The sequence below is a fragment of the Nothobranchius furzeri genome, chromosome 9 (assembly GCF_043380555.1).
Source record: "Nothobranchius furzeri strain GRZ-AD chromosome 9, NfurGRZ-RIMD1, whole genome shotgun sequence".
NCBI classification, from domain to species: domain Eukaryota; kingdom Metazoa; phylum Chordata; class Actinopteri; order Cyprinodontiformes; family Nothobranchiidae; genus Nothobranchius; species Nothobranchius furzeri.
In genome coordinates this window covers 25540121-25556413 of record NC_091749.1, presented here as the reverse complement: position 1 = coordinate 25556413, position 16293 = coordinate 25540121, and the positions used below count along the sequence as shown (strand labels likewise).

The 16293-nt window shown below is 43.4% G+C and overlaps 2 protein-coding genes across 3 annotated transcripts in view; both read left to right on the top strand.

Moving 5' to 3' along the window:
* ap3s2 (adaptor related protein complex 3 subunit sigma 2) overlaps positions 1-7345 on the top strand; it is a 28811-nt gene extending 21466 nt beyond the window's left edge. Inside the window, exon 6 of the mRNA XM_054732584.2 lies at positions 6516-7345. Within this exon, the coding sequence (XP_054588559.1) occupies positions 6516-6641 (126 nt within the window). The 3' untranslated portion in view covers positions 6642-7345. The remainder of the gene's footprint in view (positions 1-6515) is intronic.
* Positions 7346-7561: 216 nt separating this feature from the next.
* LOC107374274 (aminopeptidase Ey) overlaps positions 7562-16293 on the top strand; it is a 48347-nt gene continuing 39615 nt past the window's right edge. For both annotated transcript variants that reach the window (XR_008559434.2, XM_054732581.2), the window contains exons 1-4: positions 7562-7825; positions 13784-14518; positions 14611-14753; positions 15580-15716. Coding sequence is in view for 1 of the 2 variants with exons in the window: in XM_054732581.2 (XP_054588556.2) it covers positions 13914-14518; positions 14611-14753; positions 15580-15716 (885 nt within the window). In the remaining variant the exon portion in view is untranslated. The remainder of the gene's footprint in view (positions 7826-13783; positions 14519-14610; positions 14754-15579; positions 15717-16293) is intronic.

The following is a 16293-nucleotide window of genomic DNA, read 5'->3' as shown; positions in this document are numbered from 1 at the left end:
GATCAGACAGAGATGAGCCGAGCTGCCGGGAGACCCAGCCATCAGCCCGCGCAGCATACAGAAGCCGCGATCAGACAGAGATGCGCCGAGCTGCGCGGAGGTGAGAACGGGTGGAAAACAGAGGTCTCCCGAGAGCTCCACAAGCCTATAGTCGGAACCCAGCTCCACCAACATGTTATATTTCAACCCATTTTCTAAAGTGCAGCATTATGTTAAATGCACTGGGTTTACCCTATTACATTTAAATTTCATGGTTAAACAGTACATGTTAAAATCTAAACTCAGCTCGGCAGTGACCTAAAATACATAAATATAATTTTACTTACCGAAAAAAATGAAGTGGGGACTCCTTGGACGCTCTATTAGTGCAATTAATGCCACAGCAAGTCATTTTGTCCAACAACTGCGCAAAAAATATCCAAAAAAGAATACACAAACAGAGACTCAAAATCCCGGAGCAGTATCCAAGCCAGACCGAGGCTCTACTGAGGCCTTTCCACGGAGGCGGCGGTCACGTGGGTCGGATGCTCATTAATTATACAGAATTTTAGGCTTTTATTACACTTAAACAGAAGATTGAGAAACCCCCTCAGAGTTGTCATGAGTGTAAACTAGATAATTTAAACAAAAACAATGTTTTGGTACCAGGCTGTAAACATGTTTATTTCTGCTGTGAAATTGGTATTTTTAACATGGGAGTCAATGAGGATTTGCTCGCTTCTGACACCAGCCCCCAGCGGATGAGGGTGGAACTGCAGTTTTTGGTACTTCCGGGTTGAAACCACTTTCTGAGCCACATTGTGGGGGCTTGGGGTAAACGATTATTTTTAAAACGATTATTCTGAGGATTATTTTATCGAATAGTCGACTGTTCTCATGACTAGTTAGACAATTAATCTAATGATTATTTTTCTATTGCACAGTTAATAAAAACCAAAAAATCTCAAATAAATTCCTCTAAAAAATTAATTGGTACTGTAAGAGAATAAACACTACAGGCCTTCCATTTTGTATAACACTGCTTTTATTGTGTTGCGGTTGGTTATGTTCTGGTGACGTGCATAACTTGGGAGTGCAGGCTGCTGCCTGAGAGGTGGTTGGAGACGGAGTGTCTCCATGCTGCTTTGTTTTGGTCACTTATGAGCGTGAGGCGAGTGATGTTACAACCCTTCCCGGGGAGTTTGGCTCGTGTGCAAAAAGGAAGGGACAATAACACGGGATTTAAAAGTTAAAATGATTATCAGGTTTATTTACAACAACAAAAATGCATAAATCTTTCCATCCACAGGTTGGGAATAATAAAACTAATTCTGCCTGTGGGGAATTAAAACAAAAGTACAAATAAGTAGGGATGTCCCACTGGGCAAAGATTACTGGGTTCTGGACCAAAATAAGAATCTCCAAAGGTCCAAACTCTAAACTGGGTGGTTAAACCAAACTCAAGGTGATATTTTAAACTAAACTGAAAACCTCAACACTCTAAATGTAATAAAAGGGAGATCTACACCACAAAAAAGATGAACTCTAAACCAAAACGTAACAGCTTATCCAAACGCAAGAAGCTGTTAGCGAAAATGCTTACAGTAGCTTTACCAACGTTAAGTTCAAGTTACCAAGTTTAAATAAACCAAAAACCCAGCAAACAGGCCAGCACGGAGGGGAGACTGCTACCACGAAAACACCTCTCCTAATGTCTGAAAGAAGCTCCTTTATGAAGGGAGAAACGCTCCCGGTGATTTTCTACATCTGCGGTAGAGACGAAGCAGCTCATCTGACCCCAGAAGTTGTTGTCCGTTGCCGGGAGACGAAGGCGGGCAAAACAGGAAAGGAATCTAATAGCGGACGGATATTGTTCCGGGTCTTCGGTATTTGGCAGAGATGTTAGTGAAGGCGGAGAAGAGGGTGAACTAGAGGAAAAATAGGCAGATTCCACCTCTATTTACAAACTGGGGATGCGACAAGTGGGTGTGGTGCGTCGACTACCGGATCTGACGTCGACAAATTTTTAGAATCGAGCCGTCAACGTCATCGAGGCTTCGCTACAGCCCTAATTTATTCACTTAAGCCCTTTTACAAGACGCACCATACCGGCAAATCGGCAAAATATTACCACAAAGGTCTGTCTTATAAACGTGCCATGCCCGCATGTTGTTGCGCAAATTTTGCAGCATCGCTTCACATCGCTTGGTAGTAATATTGCAGTAATTGCCTCAAACGGCAATTGCGCCTTGGCGCAACAGTGGGACGTGTCATGATGACGTAGGGAGTTAATGTCGAGCTCTGGCCAGCAGCTAAAAATAAAAGTAAACCCAGACCTTAAGTTTTGCTTTTGAAACTAAATCAGCTGAGATGGTAAACTGGAGCGCTGCAGCACATTCCAGGTTGCGGCGCAGGGACGGCCCTCATACCCCCTGTGTACCGCCATCGCCGTATCTTTTAGAAAAAGTACACGATTGCGCCACATTACCGCCATGGTCACTTATAAATGGCCTAAGACTCCCTGATGCCACCACGGCCTTGCAGCAAATTGATGACATTGTTTTCTGAGGAACAGTGGTTCTACAGGAGAGGAGCCTGTTAATGCAGTTAATGCTTTATGATTTGGGAGTTGAGAGACCCTCCTGGTGGATCCGAAAGTCGCAGGGGTCGGCTGACCTCTGGCACCGGAGGGCTGTAGAATACCGTGGTACCGACTCTTCAGTCCAGAGATGTCTCGGTTCACAACAGCTGGATGGAACCGTGTGTCTGGCGGACTCTTAAGGAGTCTAACAATATCAGCTTTGTTTCTGCAGGAACTGTTTGCTCATCAACAGGTGCAAAAAGGTTTTGACGACGTGTCAAAATCTTTGATGGTTAGTAGGGTTGGGCATAGTTTGATTTTGAACGATTCCGATTCCAATTCCTCGTTTCGATTCCGGTTCCTATCGATTCCCGATTCCGATTCTTTCAAGACGTGACACGTTTTACATGAGTCAGCTAACCACAGGTCCTACTTGATGAAAGGGGGGGGGGGGGGGGGGCTCGGTGCTGCACACAGACAGCTGGTGTGATCAGCTCTGAAAAGCCTTGATCACAATTTGCAGATCATTTATTTTTCACGGAGATCGGCCGCGGATTCCTCTTTTGTCGGCACACTAGGAATCGAAATAAAAAACGTTGAGTGATTCCGGGAAAAATGAACAGTTGGAACCGGTTCCAATCGATTCTCGATGCCCAACCCTATTAAAGAGGTTTACTACAGGTAGCCGGCCTGAAGCTATTCTCTAGAACTCGAATCACTCAGGATGATCCAGTTTTAAGGTTTTGATGTTATGATTTGCACAGCCAAAGGCTGACAGGTTTGAGAGATGTTACCAAGATAACTCAGAAACATGCCTTCTTGATACAGGATGTTCTGACTGGGTTAATACTATGTGTGTCAGGGTTTAACTTAGCCGTACTTGTTATGTGTGAGTGCAGATGTGAGGACCTGTTGTCTAAACATGTTGAACACGTGGCAGTCTTACCCCGGCTTTCCACGGGAGCCGTCAGCAGCACGTTATAGCTGCTGATAGGAACTGCTGTGGTCAACAGAACCTTTTCCACTGAAGCCGTCGGCAGCCGTCAGCAGCACGAGTCGGCCGCGTCTCAGGAGCAGCATGTCGCGGCCTTTACACGCTGGTTCTATTTTCTACGCGCGACCCCTCTGAAACGGGTCAATTTCGACATTTTTGGGAAGGAAAGACAGGAAATCGGACGCGGAAATGGAGAGAAGCTCCTGAGATTTTCAGAATAAAGAACGTACTGCCTTCCGGTTGCTTTACTTTTAAAAAAGGTTACTAACTGTGCGGTCCCGTGAGAAGTTATCACCTAGCTAGCGGTCTCCTTTGTTTTTCAGGTCCGTATTGGCGATTATAAAACGGACAGAACATAAAACACAAACCGTGTTGCAATTTTCTCCTGCTTGTTGTTGTGTTTACTGACGAAGTCACTCGAGTGACTTCGTGCTCGGTCGGTGACAGCTGCTCCCCTGCTGCTTCGCGTCTCGTGGGAAGGGCCAAGCAGCAGTTTACGCGAGCAAGACGTGCTGCTGCAGTAACGTGCTGCTGACGGCTCCCGTGGAAACCCGGGGTTAGTAGACATAACATAACACTCATTTCCCTTCAATTATTGAGCACAGATTAATGAAGCATTTCATTATACTATAATTAGTATAAGTAGTAATAAACAAATGTTTATTTAATGATTATCTAGATCAGGGATTCCCAAAGTCTGGTGCGCGCACCCCTGAGGGTGCTAGAGCTGCCGCTAGGGGGTGCGCGCGGTGAAAAATGTAATGGCTGCGGAGCTCAGAGAAGTCTGTCATATGTCACCATTAGCGTAGGAACTCATTTGTGGGTGGGCCAAAGAAAAAGTAAGTGGGCCCAATAAATGTAATTGAAAACAAGTATATTTTTGCGGGTGTGTGTGTGTGTGTGTGTCCTCCGCATGTGCCCTAGCTTCATAATAACAATGCGCTGAGCTTCAGCACTCTGGCCTGCGCACGCCGATATGTTCGTATTTGATCATTTTTAACGGTGTTGGAGAAATCTGAAGGTGGCGAGTCATTCTGGCAGATTGTAATTAACACCTGTCTCATGCAGGTGTTCTGACATTGTAAACCTCACACACAGAACATTGTGGATGTAACTAAATAACAAGAAATGATTCCCATTCAGGCTATTAACAGCGCGCTGAAGATCTGAAGTTCAGAGTGCCTCTGTCAGAGGTCAGACGCGTTCCAGCGGAACCACGGCTCACGGGTGCACAAGTGAGCACGTCTGGGCTGGGCAGAAGTAATTTTACAACATTGGTTTAAATGGCGCCAAATAACGAGACGCGGTGACTTGAGCGGCTGTGCCGTGCACGTGCGCACACACACACACCCGCACAGATTCAATAAGCGCGCACGCTGCTTTAACTCCGGCGCGCTGTCAGACTGAAGGCAGAAATGAATGCTGCCTCCACCGTGATAAAAACTTTTAAGAGGTTATTTTTCATTCAAGGTCAAATTAAGATATTAGCTTCTGGGATGAGTCGGGTCCGCTACAGCCAGTGACTCCTCATGAACCTGACCACAAGTCCTGTTACTGCAGCATTTGTTGTTCCAGTCCGCGTGGCAGCGGATCACAGATTCAGCCACACCATAAAACAGCAATAAGTCGGTCTGAGGTAAAAGTGAACATCATGGCTATATCTTGTCCCCTATTGACATTTGATTACACACAATTAGGTGATAAGCTCAGGTTTATGCAGAGCAGAAGGAAGGAGAGCGCTCTGGCCGCACAGGTTAAACGTTCCTACTTTAAGAAAACCGTTAAATTGCATTGTTTATGTGCTACCTGGGCACTCTAAATATTTATTTAGAATGAAATCAAAGGAAATTATAATGGTATCGAATGTTTATTAATTACTATTTAAAAAATGAAAGTGATGGGGAATTTTTTTTTAACCCTGCCTGTTTAGCTTGACATCTGATATGTATATATATATATAGAGAGAGCCATGCCCTGATGTGGGGGCCGGGGGGGGGGGGGGTTGACATGGTCTGGACATAGAAGGGGGTGCGCGGCTTAATAAGTTTGGGAACCACTGATCTAGATTATAAGTCATGCAAGAAGTTCATATTGATTTAGGAAATCATTCTTGAATTTAGCAACTGATTCACTGGAGTGTTCCTTCTGTGGAGGCAGATGGGACCTTGGGAAAGAAAGTTATTGTTATCTTTCAGACCTCAGGCTCTGAGTTCCAGCTGGTATGAAGTCAGCTCATTTAAAGGGAACACATGCAGTGTTGTGTCTCCTTTCTTGGCCAGATGTTAAATAGATGTTGAAAGGTCAAACTGTACCTAAAACACCATTGCTGGACGTTACAGACTCAAGCATCAACGCAGTGCTTCTGAAGCACTGTTAAGTGTTTTTTTTTTACATGTGCCAAAGCTTGGGCTTCAAAGAGAACATCACTAATAAATGTATAGACAGGGAATTATTAAAATATTTGATAGGTGCAGCCCTAGCGATCATCTGCTATACTTCATTGTCCCCTTTGTCCTGACTGACATGCCTTCATCCTGTTTTACAACGTGTGCAGGATAGGTATTTAAGGATGGTTTTATTCTCTACGTCATCCTGTTAAACTTCCTCTCTGTAGGAATCTTGTTTCCATTTAAGATGAGCTAACAGTCGTGTCATCCACAAACTAGAAGATTGTATTTTTGGGGTGAGTGGGTGCAGTTATTGGAATAGCAGATGTAGAGAGCAGGACTGAGCACACACCCTTGAGGTACTCCTGAGTCAGGGCGCATTAGGGGTGTTCAATAAGTCTCAGTATCTGTGGATAGTTGGTACAAAATAATTACAGCTGTCTTTTACAACCGTTTTGTACTTCACACACACACACACACACACACACACACACACACACACACACACACACACACACACACACACACACACACACACTTTCTCTAAAGGTGTTTTCTTTCTTCTCTTGGGCAGGGAGGTCTTTCAGCAGCCCCAGCTCGTGCTGTCTCAGCTGTGAAGAACATGAATCTGCCAGAAATTCCTCGGAACATCAACATTGGAGACATCAACATCAAAGTGCCGAGCCTCTCCCCGTTCTGAGGAGCATTCCAGTCCAGTCCGCAGAGCTGGTGAACCATACTACTGATGGAGTTGTTCTCCTCCACCCTTCTCTGTGGTCAATGTGGACAACTCTGTTTTTTATTACTGCAGAACCACAGCCGCTTACTCCCCCTTGATTTCAGTCGTGCATAAGGAAGTGAAGATGTGGACTATTTTTGAACATGTTGCACAATATTGTAAAAATGTGATTCTATAAAAGATTGTTTTTTCTGCTACTCTGAGTTGTTGAAGTCATACAATTAATGACTAAATGTTTGTAAAGTGATCTTAGATCAGTGTTTCTCAGTTCTGTCATCTCCAAGCAGTTTCTACTGAATGAGCTTCAAAATTATTCCTCTGAAGAAAACACATTCAGTTTAGCTTCTGTGTTTGTGACAGTGTTTTAAACAGTTTGCGCTGTATCATGATTTCTAATATTTTGGTAATTTTTTTAGTTTTGGTGATTTGTTCCTCAAGATAATTCTCTGAGCTAAAGATGTAAAGCAACCAGCTTTAGATCGCTGCGTGGATATTTGAGTGTTCCTGTAAAGTGTTCTTGTGTCTTATTTGCTGTATTTTTGTTAAGGTAGAGTCAGAATTTGTTGATAGTTTTATTGGGAAATATTTTGCATTTCAAGAGAAGTAGGCTTGTCTCTGTGTCAAAGACCTTCCTCGCCAAAGTAGAATAAATAAGTACGCCCTTGTTTGTGTCTCTTCCCAAATCACAACTAACTTATTTTCTCAGCTGTTACACTCGAACCATTCTTTCCTGTTCACATTTTTCAGTAGGGTTAGGGATAGAAGTAAAGATTTCACCGTCATCAAACTCAAAGTCTCAGAATATCAACCTCATTCCAGTAGAGTTGAATTAAAAACAGAAGATGAATGCAAATCAGCAGGTATTATTGTAGAGCATGTGCTGTGGTGAACCATCTCTGAACATCAGAATTGTTTCTGCCTCAACACAAGTAGATGACTACCCCTGTCCACTCATTTTGGAATTTGTGATAAGTGAGGTAGTTGTTCCCTCCCTCCGATCGCAGTAGAACTTGTACAAGCCTTTACCACCTCCCATTTCCAGCCTACAGATGCCAGGACCTTGTCCTAAATCAGCAGAGGGTCTTTTTTGCTCATCATCGACATTTGGACTCAAAGAAGGACATATAGTGGATGTTCAGAGATTGGTATGTACTGTTTCCTCCATGTGTGCTTCTGCTCTGTCTTGTGTTTTAGCTGTCTCACTAGAGGGTAACAATGTGTTTTACAGCTCTTGTCATATGGCAGCAATTATTCACCACTTTCAGGAAACATTTACCAAAGTTCTACTGCAGCAACGTCGATTATGTAACTTCACAAATGCTGAAGAAGGAAAGTCACGCAAAAACATTTTCACCGTAGGGCACACTTTTGGTGCAGTTTCCAAAATCTGTAGCTTTTGGTAGAAACCGACTTACACATGCTGGGTTTGTATGAATCGGCTGAAAATTTGTTGTTCTGGTAATTCCTTGTTTAAAGGATCCTCGTGGCTGTTCTTTTGAAAACAAGACTGAGTGTCCAGGCTATATGCTAGTCAGCATCAGGTTAAAAACCCTGCAGCTCCTACCTCTGCCTGTAAATTACAGTGCCCTGTTGGGTGGAGAGCTGCAGAAGAGGATTGGGGCCACCGAAAAGAAAGTAAGAGTTCTGACTTTAATCTCTGAATCTGAACTTTTTTCTCAAAAATCAGACTATTTTACTATTAAGAAAAAAGTAAGAATTCTGACAACAACATTGTTTTATAAACCGTTATTAAATTAATGAAACGATGACCCATCCCATCCAGCTCATGGATATGAAGGAGTGGTCAAGTCCTATGTGACACACAGGAGTGTTCCTGTTCAGTTAGACCACTGTTCCTCAGCCACAGCTCCACATGTCCTCCAGGAGTCTGTTCACTATACACGCTGCCCACGGGAACATACCATACCACTTTATTTGTAGAGCGCTTTTAACATGGCATTACAACCGACCAAAGTGCTGCACATAAAATAAATAATAAAAAACACAAGCTAAAATAGTTGTGTATAAAGTTAAAAGAACAACAGACTAAAATCGAACAAACAAGGTGGAAAAACTAAGGATGAATTTATGCTTTATGGTTTGGGAGTTGAAGGCCAGGGAGAAGTAGTGGGTTTTCAGGCGTGATTTAAAAACGGCAATAGAGGGTGCTTGCCTAACCTGAAGAGGTAATGAGTTCCACAATTTTGGGGCACAGACAGAAAAAGCCCTTTCCCCGCGGGTCTTCAAACGTGCCTTAGGGACAGTTCGAACGAGCTGATCTTCAGACCTAAGAGCACGAGGAGGGTGGTAGTGATGGAGGAGTTCACACAGATAGGGAGGTGCCTGGCTGTTCAAAGATTTGAATGCGAGAAGCAGAATTTTGAAATTGATCCTGAACTGAACGAGCAACCAGTGGAGTGATTTAAGAGTGGGTGTAATGTGCTGTCTTCTGTCAGCTCCAGTCAGGAATCTTGCTGCAGAATCCAGGACAAGCTGAAGTCTAGACAGAGCAGCTTTACTGATGCCGTACAAGCAGGAGTTGGAATAATCAAGCCGAGAAGTGATGAAGGCGTGAATCACAGATTGTAGAAGACGGACACTCAGGATGGGCTTAAGTTTAGAAATTCACCTGAGGTGGTAAAAACAAGACCTGACTGTGCTATTGACCTGAGCATCCATCATCAGAACCGGGTCTATTTTTATTCCAAGGTTGGAAATAGCAGAAGTGACATTAGGAGACAGATAGTGGAGGTCAGGTTGCTGGGTTACTCTAACATTGTCGGGACTAAAAATGATTACCTCTGTTTTAGAGTCATTCAGATGGAGGAAGTTATCAGCCAGCCATTGCTTGACATCGTGAAGACAATCAAACAGAAGTTTAGTGGAGTCAGTGGGTTTAAGTGAAAAATAGATTTGACAGTCGTCTGTGTTTAGATCAGGGGTGGGGAACCCTGGTCCATCGAGGGCCACTATCCAGCATATTTTAGTTTCAACCCTGGATCATCACACCTGATTTCAATCAGCAGGTGATTAACAAGCTTCTGCAAAGCTTGATGAGCTGCAGAACAGGTGAATCAACCACTGAATCAGAAGTGTTGGAGCAAAGACATGCAGGATACCGGCCCTCGAGGACCAGGGTTCCCCATTCCTGGTATAGATGGTATGAAACAGCATGCTGTCTGAAAATGGCTCCCAAGGGCAGAATATAGAGGCAGAACAGTAACGGGCCGAGGATGGAACCTTGAGGAACCCCCCAGGGAAGGGAGAGTGACTGGGACGAATAGTCATCCAGCATGACCCTGAGGGACCTGTTAGAAAAGTAAGACCTTAACCAGTCTAGGGCCGAGTTAAAAATGTAGTATTACATTCCAAGCCAGGCTAAACTCCGCCACATAGTCATTTTATTTGAATGTAAAGATTTGTTTGCAAACCCTGATGGCTCCATGCACCCAAGCCCATCAGGAATCTAGACGGGATTATCCATAGCTCTTTAAAAATAAACAGGTCAGCTCAGTTGTCAGTCAGATTAGGGCTCTTTTAGCTCCATCTATGTGCTAAAGTCAAGTCTTACTTCAGTTTTCAGTCAATGATGTTTTCATCACAGATTATTTTAACTCCCTCTAGGGCATTGGTCCATTTTCCCTTCAGGGTCTGCAGATTGTTCCAAATCCAGCTTGACTTTTAATTGAAATAAGGAAAATACGTTGAGAGGAGCCAGCTGGTGTTCCAGGAATTATTTTGCAATTCCTCCTGAACGCCTCTCTGGGGAGATGTTATGGGAATGTCCTGCCAACAGGTACAATAAAAATCATTGGTCATGGCTGTGCTCAGATAAGCAGTTAGCTAGGCCTGAGGACAAAAACCTTCTCCTAGCAGGTCAGTTAAGTAGCTACATCAAGTGGGTAAGAAATGATCTCAGTTAGTGTAGGAGCCAAATATGTTGTTTCCTTCACTTTGGTCTCGATGTCTTAATTGATATGTGGGCGTGTCATTGTTACTGGTCGGAATAAAGGTAGTGATGTCATTGTTGGTGTCAGGCACTATTCCGGAAGGGCAAACAGGTTTTTGACCGCTGTGGCGTGAAGACGTTTGAATGGGAAAGTTAGCAATTACTCCTATCATTGTTTCACCTGGAATGCAATCAACATTAAACAAGCATTATCATAACAATTCCACGCTTAAGGCTGTTTTTTAACTAATTAAATTAGTCAACATCGGATCAACACAGAGCGTCAACCATGTCCCGGTCTAGCAGCCTCAGGAGTTCGAGTACTGGACTTGACTTCTACAGTTAGCTTTACTTCAGTAAGTTTATGTGATTAAACGGGGATAAGCTACCTTAGTTAAGCTATATTCATTAACTACTGTGTGGTACACCTGAGGTATTTTTTACAGGTGATCCCCATGGGCAACATGTTTAGAGAATGGACTCCTGGGGGACATATGGTAATGGAGCTGTGGCTGAGGAACAGTGGTCTAACTGAACAGAAACACTCCTGTGTGTCAAACAGGACCTAAACCACTGCAGCTCCTTCGAGCTGGATGTGATGGGCCATGGTGTCGAAAGCAGCTCAGCCTGCAGCTCCTACCCAACTGTCTTCCTCATGCTGCACTAAAATGCAAACCAAACAGAGTTTATTACCCTGAAAAATAATTTTTGTTAAAAGTAACTGAAAACATTTGTTTATGGAGCTCTTTCATTTTTGAAAACAATACATGTCAGTTTCAGGAAGGGCCTCAGTCTATTTTGTGTTACATAAAACAGATTCAGATGCATTATTTCCAGATGTTTCTCAAGGGCACTCAGTTCACGTGCGTTTGTGTCTGTGCATGTGTGTGTACGTCAGCAAGCATTTGCCATGTGGTGATGACTAGAAGAAGCTAACTTATGAAGAAGTTCCCTTTAAAAAGCACACAGTCTAAAGTTGTGTATTGACAAGCATAAGTCTAGAAGGTTTATACTTTCAGAGCCAAATGTGCAGCAGCAGTGTTCTTGGGGTCAGTGTGTATTTGAGTGTATGTCTGAGGGACTTATTCAAACTGTTAGCACCCTGTTCTTTTTTGAGCAAAAACATTTCATTCTGTGCTGCGATTGCCCTGATTACGCCACACAGGCTGATAAGAACCTTAGGAGCTTCCTGGGACACTTGCCAGGCTTCTGCAGAAATGCAGATCAGAGCTGCTTGAGAATTGTTCCACAAATCGGTGGGAGCGTTATGTTTAAAATGTATCTGAGACAGTTGATAAAAACAATGTATCAGCAATTTTAGAAATCTCATTTCTATATGTCCTCAGGCCTGAGGACCTGCAGGGTTTTAAACCTGATGCTGACTAACACTTAGCCTGGACACACAGTCTTGTTTTCATCTATCAGTTGACATTCAGCTGTACTGATTCTGAGTTCTAAAAGCTGAAAAGACTGAATGTCTGATCATTGCCCCTTGAGAGCACGGTTCTCCCCTGATTAGTTAACGACTTGGTCATTTAACTCATCAAACTTAAGAATTTTGGGTGTTATTGACTAATCAGTGTCTCTTGAAGGCCACTCAAAAACGTTGGTGCGAAACAGTTTTTATCACAAGAAATATCTCCAAACTGCGAAGGTTGGTGTGAAGACATGAACTTGAAATGGTTATCCATGCCTTTACTGTATCTCCTCCCGACTAGATTACTGTAACACACTCTTCACATGTTTTAACAAAAAGCCCTTGACCGTCTACAGTTGGCCCAGAACTCTGCAGCGAAGCTCCTAACTGGAGCAAACAGAAGAGCACACATCACTCCTATTCTGATGTCTCTGCACTGGTTACCTGTTAACTTTATAGTTCATTTTAGAATCCTGACTGTAACTTTCAATGCTACATGGTCAAGCTCCTCCCTATATTACAGAACTGTAAAAGCCTTATGGGCTCGACACACGGGAGGCGACATCGCCTCTCCTCCATTCATTTCCAATGAGACATACGCAACAAGGCGATAATCGCGGGTCTCCCTCCTATCAAGTGAAACGCGAAAAATGTGCGTGTGAAATTTTGCGCTCGTGCACGTGTCGTGCACAGGCAACCCAGCGACGCAATCCCAGAAAGTTGAAACATTTTCAACTTTTCATCACTGGCGCTCGGACGAGGACCAATCAACGGAGGTTTCATTCACTGACCAATGAGCGGACAGGATGCTCCGTACACCTCCGAGCAAACATGGAGGAGTAGTTGATTATTATTATGTTTTATATAGTAAAATCACAAGTAAGGTTTCACATAACTCTAGCAGCACCTTGTGAAACATCACATCTACCACCTTTTTAACTCTGAACCGCTTAAATAACCTTAATTCCCTCCAACCTGACACAGCCAAACAAAACAACGGAAGTTTCGATTTCGCCATGGAACAGAACGCGTAGACGGCTTTGCCGCTGGCCGTTTTGTTTTTAATCATCTTCCATTTGTTTGTGATGCTTTGTAGCTTGATGAATTTATGATTTTATGGCTTTATGGTTTGTTCTGTTGATCTTTGCGATGCATTTGTGATTTTTCGTTCTGTGATAAGTTCTATAAATAAACTTTACTCACTTACTTTACTATTATGTATATATTAGGCTTATTTTTTTTTGTTTTATTTCTCTTTTGCCCTTTCATCCCCACCTGAAGAGCCTTTTAAGACAATTAAATTAATGATTAAAAATTTCATGGCTTGTATCATTGCTACCACACTAGACATATCCAAGAAGTAGTTCACAGTCTTTAACAACTTTTATGTCTGTTTCAAAACAGCCTGATATTCAGCATGACCCATTCTCATCATAGATGTTGCTGATGCTGTCATGTCAGGATGAACCAGAACCTCTGAGGGACTCAACACCTTGTACCTAGTTCTGGCAAAAGAGAGTATGGTACTAGCAATGTGTACCAAATCAAGTTCCCTAACATAAACTGAACTGAAGTGATTTACTTGTGGCGAACAGAGCTGTATTAAGACTGAAAAAGATGACTGTAAACAATTTTTTTAAACTTTGTGCTAGTGTTACGTGTCACTGGGTTCTAAGACTTAAATGATAAATACTGAGTAAATAACTGAAAGCTTTCTCACGCTGTGTTTCTCCCCAGGAAACAATGAAAAAGCTGTTTTGAGATGTTAATTAATCAACCATTAAGTGAAACGAGAAGAGCACCACTGACCCTAAACATCAGCAAACTAGGACACCTCAGAGTTAATCTCTAACCTTGTGAAGCAGACATGGGGAAAGTCTACCATTTCAGTAAAAACGCTGTCCTTGGGACGCTCGTTCTGGCTGTCACTGCACTCGCTACAATTATAGCTCTATCTGTCGCCTATCACAAGGAGAGAGCCAATAACCAAAGTAAGCCTGGAAATGGAGCATCAGGTACCAGCAGCACATCTGCACCCCCCACAACCCCCTTCACACCAAAGGTGCCTTGGGACTATTATAGACTTCCAAAAGGCCTCAAACCCGAATCTTACAATGTGACCCTGTGGCCCAGGCTGAAACCCAATTCAGATGGCCTTTACATTTTCACCGGAAATTCAACTGTGGTCTTCAGATGTTTAAAGGACACAGACCTAATCATTATCCATGCCAACAAGCTGAACTTCACCACTTTCGAAGGCATGCATGCTAAACTGAGTAGTCTTCATGAAGAAGCAGTACCTGCCCTGCAGAAGTCTTGGCTCACGGCGAGGACGGAGTATCTAGTTGTTCAACTGCAGAGCAAATTAAAAGCAGGAGCAATGTATGCTCTTCACACTGAATTTATGGGTGAGCTGGCCGATGACCTGGAAGGATTCTACAGGAGTGAATACCTGGAGAACGGTCTAAAGAAGTAGGCATGAAAAGTTTCTGTTTGTTTGATTTATTACATCTAACCACACGTGTGTCTGTTTGATAGTTATAGTGGATTTTCTTTGTTTACAGGATTGTTGCAACTTCTCAGATGCAACCGACATATGCCAGGCAAGCATTTCCATGCTTTGATGAACCGGCCATGAAAGCCATCTTCAACATCACCATCATCCATGACCCAGACACAGTGGCTCTGTCCAATGGCAAGGAAAAGAGTCAGTTTCACAAAACACACACACACACACACACACACACACACACACACACACACACACACACACACACACACACACACACACACACACACACACACACACACCAACACATTCTCACTCCAGCATGTCAAAAACAAACGCTTGGTCAGCCACCCTCCACGTCAGACCCCTGGGTAAGGTACAATGAGCTTGTTTGGAGCCCTGGTTGCGGACATCCCATCGCATCAGGGTAACGCTCCATTGGGATGCAACGGTAGCGGACATCCCATCACGTCAGTTTTACGCTGCATTGGGATCTGCAGTCAGAAAAGGGAAAAAACCCTTTTCGCACATAAGTAACGAAAAAGGACACTTTTGGCTTCAGGGGTCTGATGTGGAGGGTGGCTGATCAAGCGTTTGATTTTGATGCGCTGGGAGTGAGAATGTGTTGCACACACACACACACACACCTCAGACTATATATACATGTATATGTAGAGAGAGAGAGAGAGAGAGAGAGAGAGAGAGAGAGAGAGAGAGAGAGAGAGAGAGAGAGAGAGAGAGAGAGAGAGAGAGAGAGAGAGAGAAAGAGAGAGAGTCTGATCTCAGCTTTAAGGCAGGACCAGGTTTTGGTGGATGAATGGATGGATGACTATCCATCATTGAATATTGAATAAAGGTTGTTGGCAAAAATTATAGAAAGACCTGCATCAAGATGAATAAAAATGTGAGTAGTAGAGTGCCTTATGTAGTAAATTCTCTGTCTGATGGTCAGGTCATAGATGACTGATAGCCTGAACACCTGCTAACAGAGTTTCAATGTCCGATTGTCTCTCGTTTTGTACAGATTCTTTGCTCTCTGTCGTCAGTGGTGTTCCTGTCAAAGTTACTACCTTTGAGCCCACAGAGAAAATGTCCACATATCTGTTGGCCTTTATCGTCAGTGATTTCATTTCCATTGAGTCAAGCACAAGTAACATTTCGGTGAGAAAGTTTCTCTTTGCATTTTAATTGCTATCGTATCATCAGTAATGCTCCCTTGTTGTAGTATTTACAGATTTATTACCGATATTACACTGCCTGGCAAAACAAAGTTGCCACCTGGATTTAACTGAGCAAAGAGGTATGAGCCTCCATTAGATAATAATAATAATAATCAAACTTATATAGTGCTTTATTAGGACACTCAAAGACGCTTGTGTGAACTCTTACATTCACACACTGCCAGTGTAAGCTACTACGTAGCCACAGCCGCCCTGGGGCGGTCTGACAGACGCGAGTCTGCCATTTGGCGCTTCGGCCCCTCTGACCACCACTAACTCAGGCAAGTTGGGTGAAATGTCTTGCCCAAGGACACAACAGCAGAATACCCCTGACTGGAGCTGGAATCGAACCCATGACCCTCCGATCATGAGGCAACCCACTCTACCTCCTGAGCTACTGCTGCCCCAAATCATCTGCATGGGTGATTATGTTTCAGCTGGCAACAAGTTATTTAACCCCAACTGGTGCAATGAGTCGCTTCTCATTTCTTAAACAACCATGTAGAAAGACACATCTG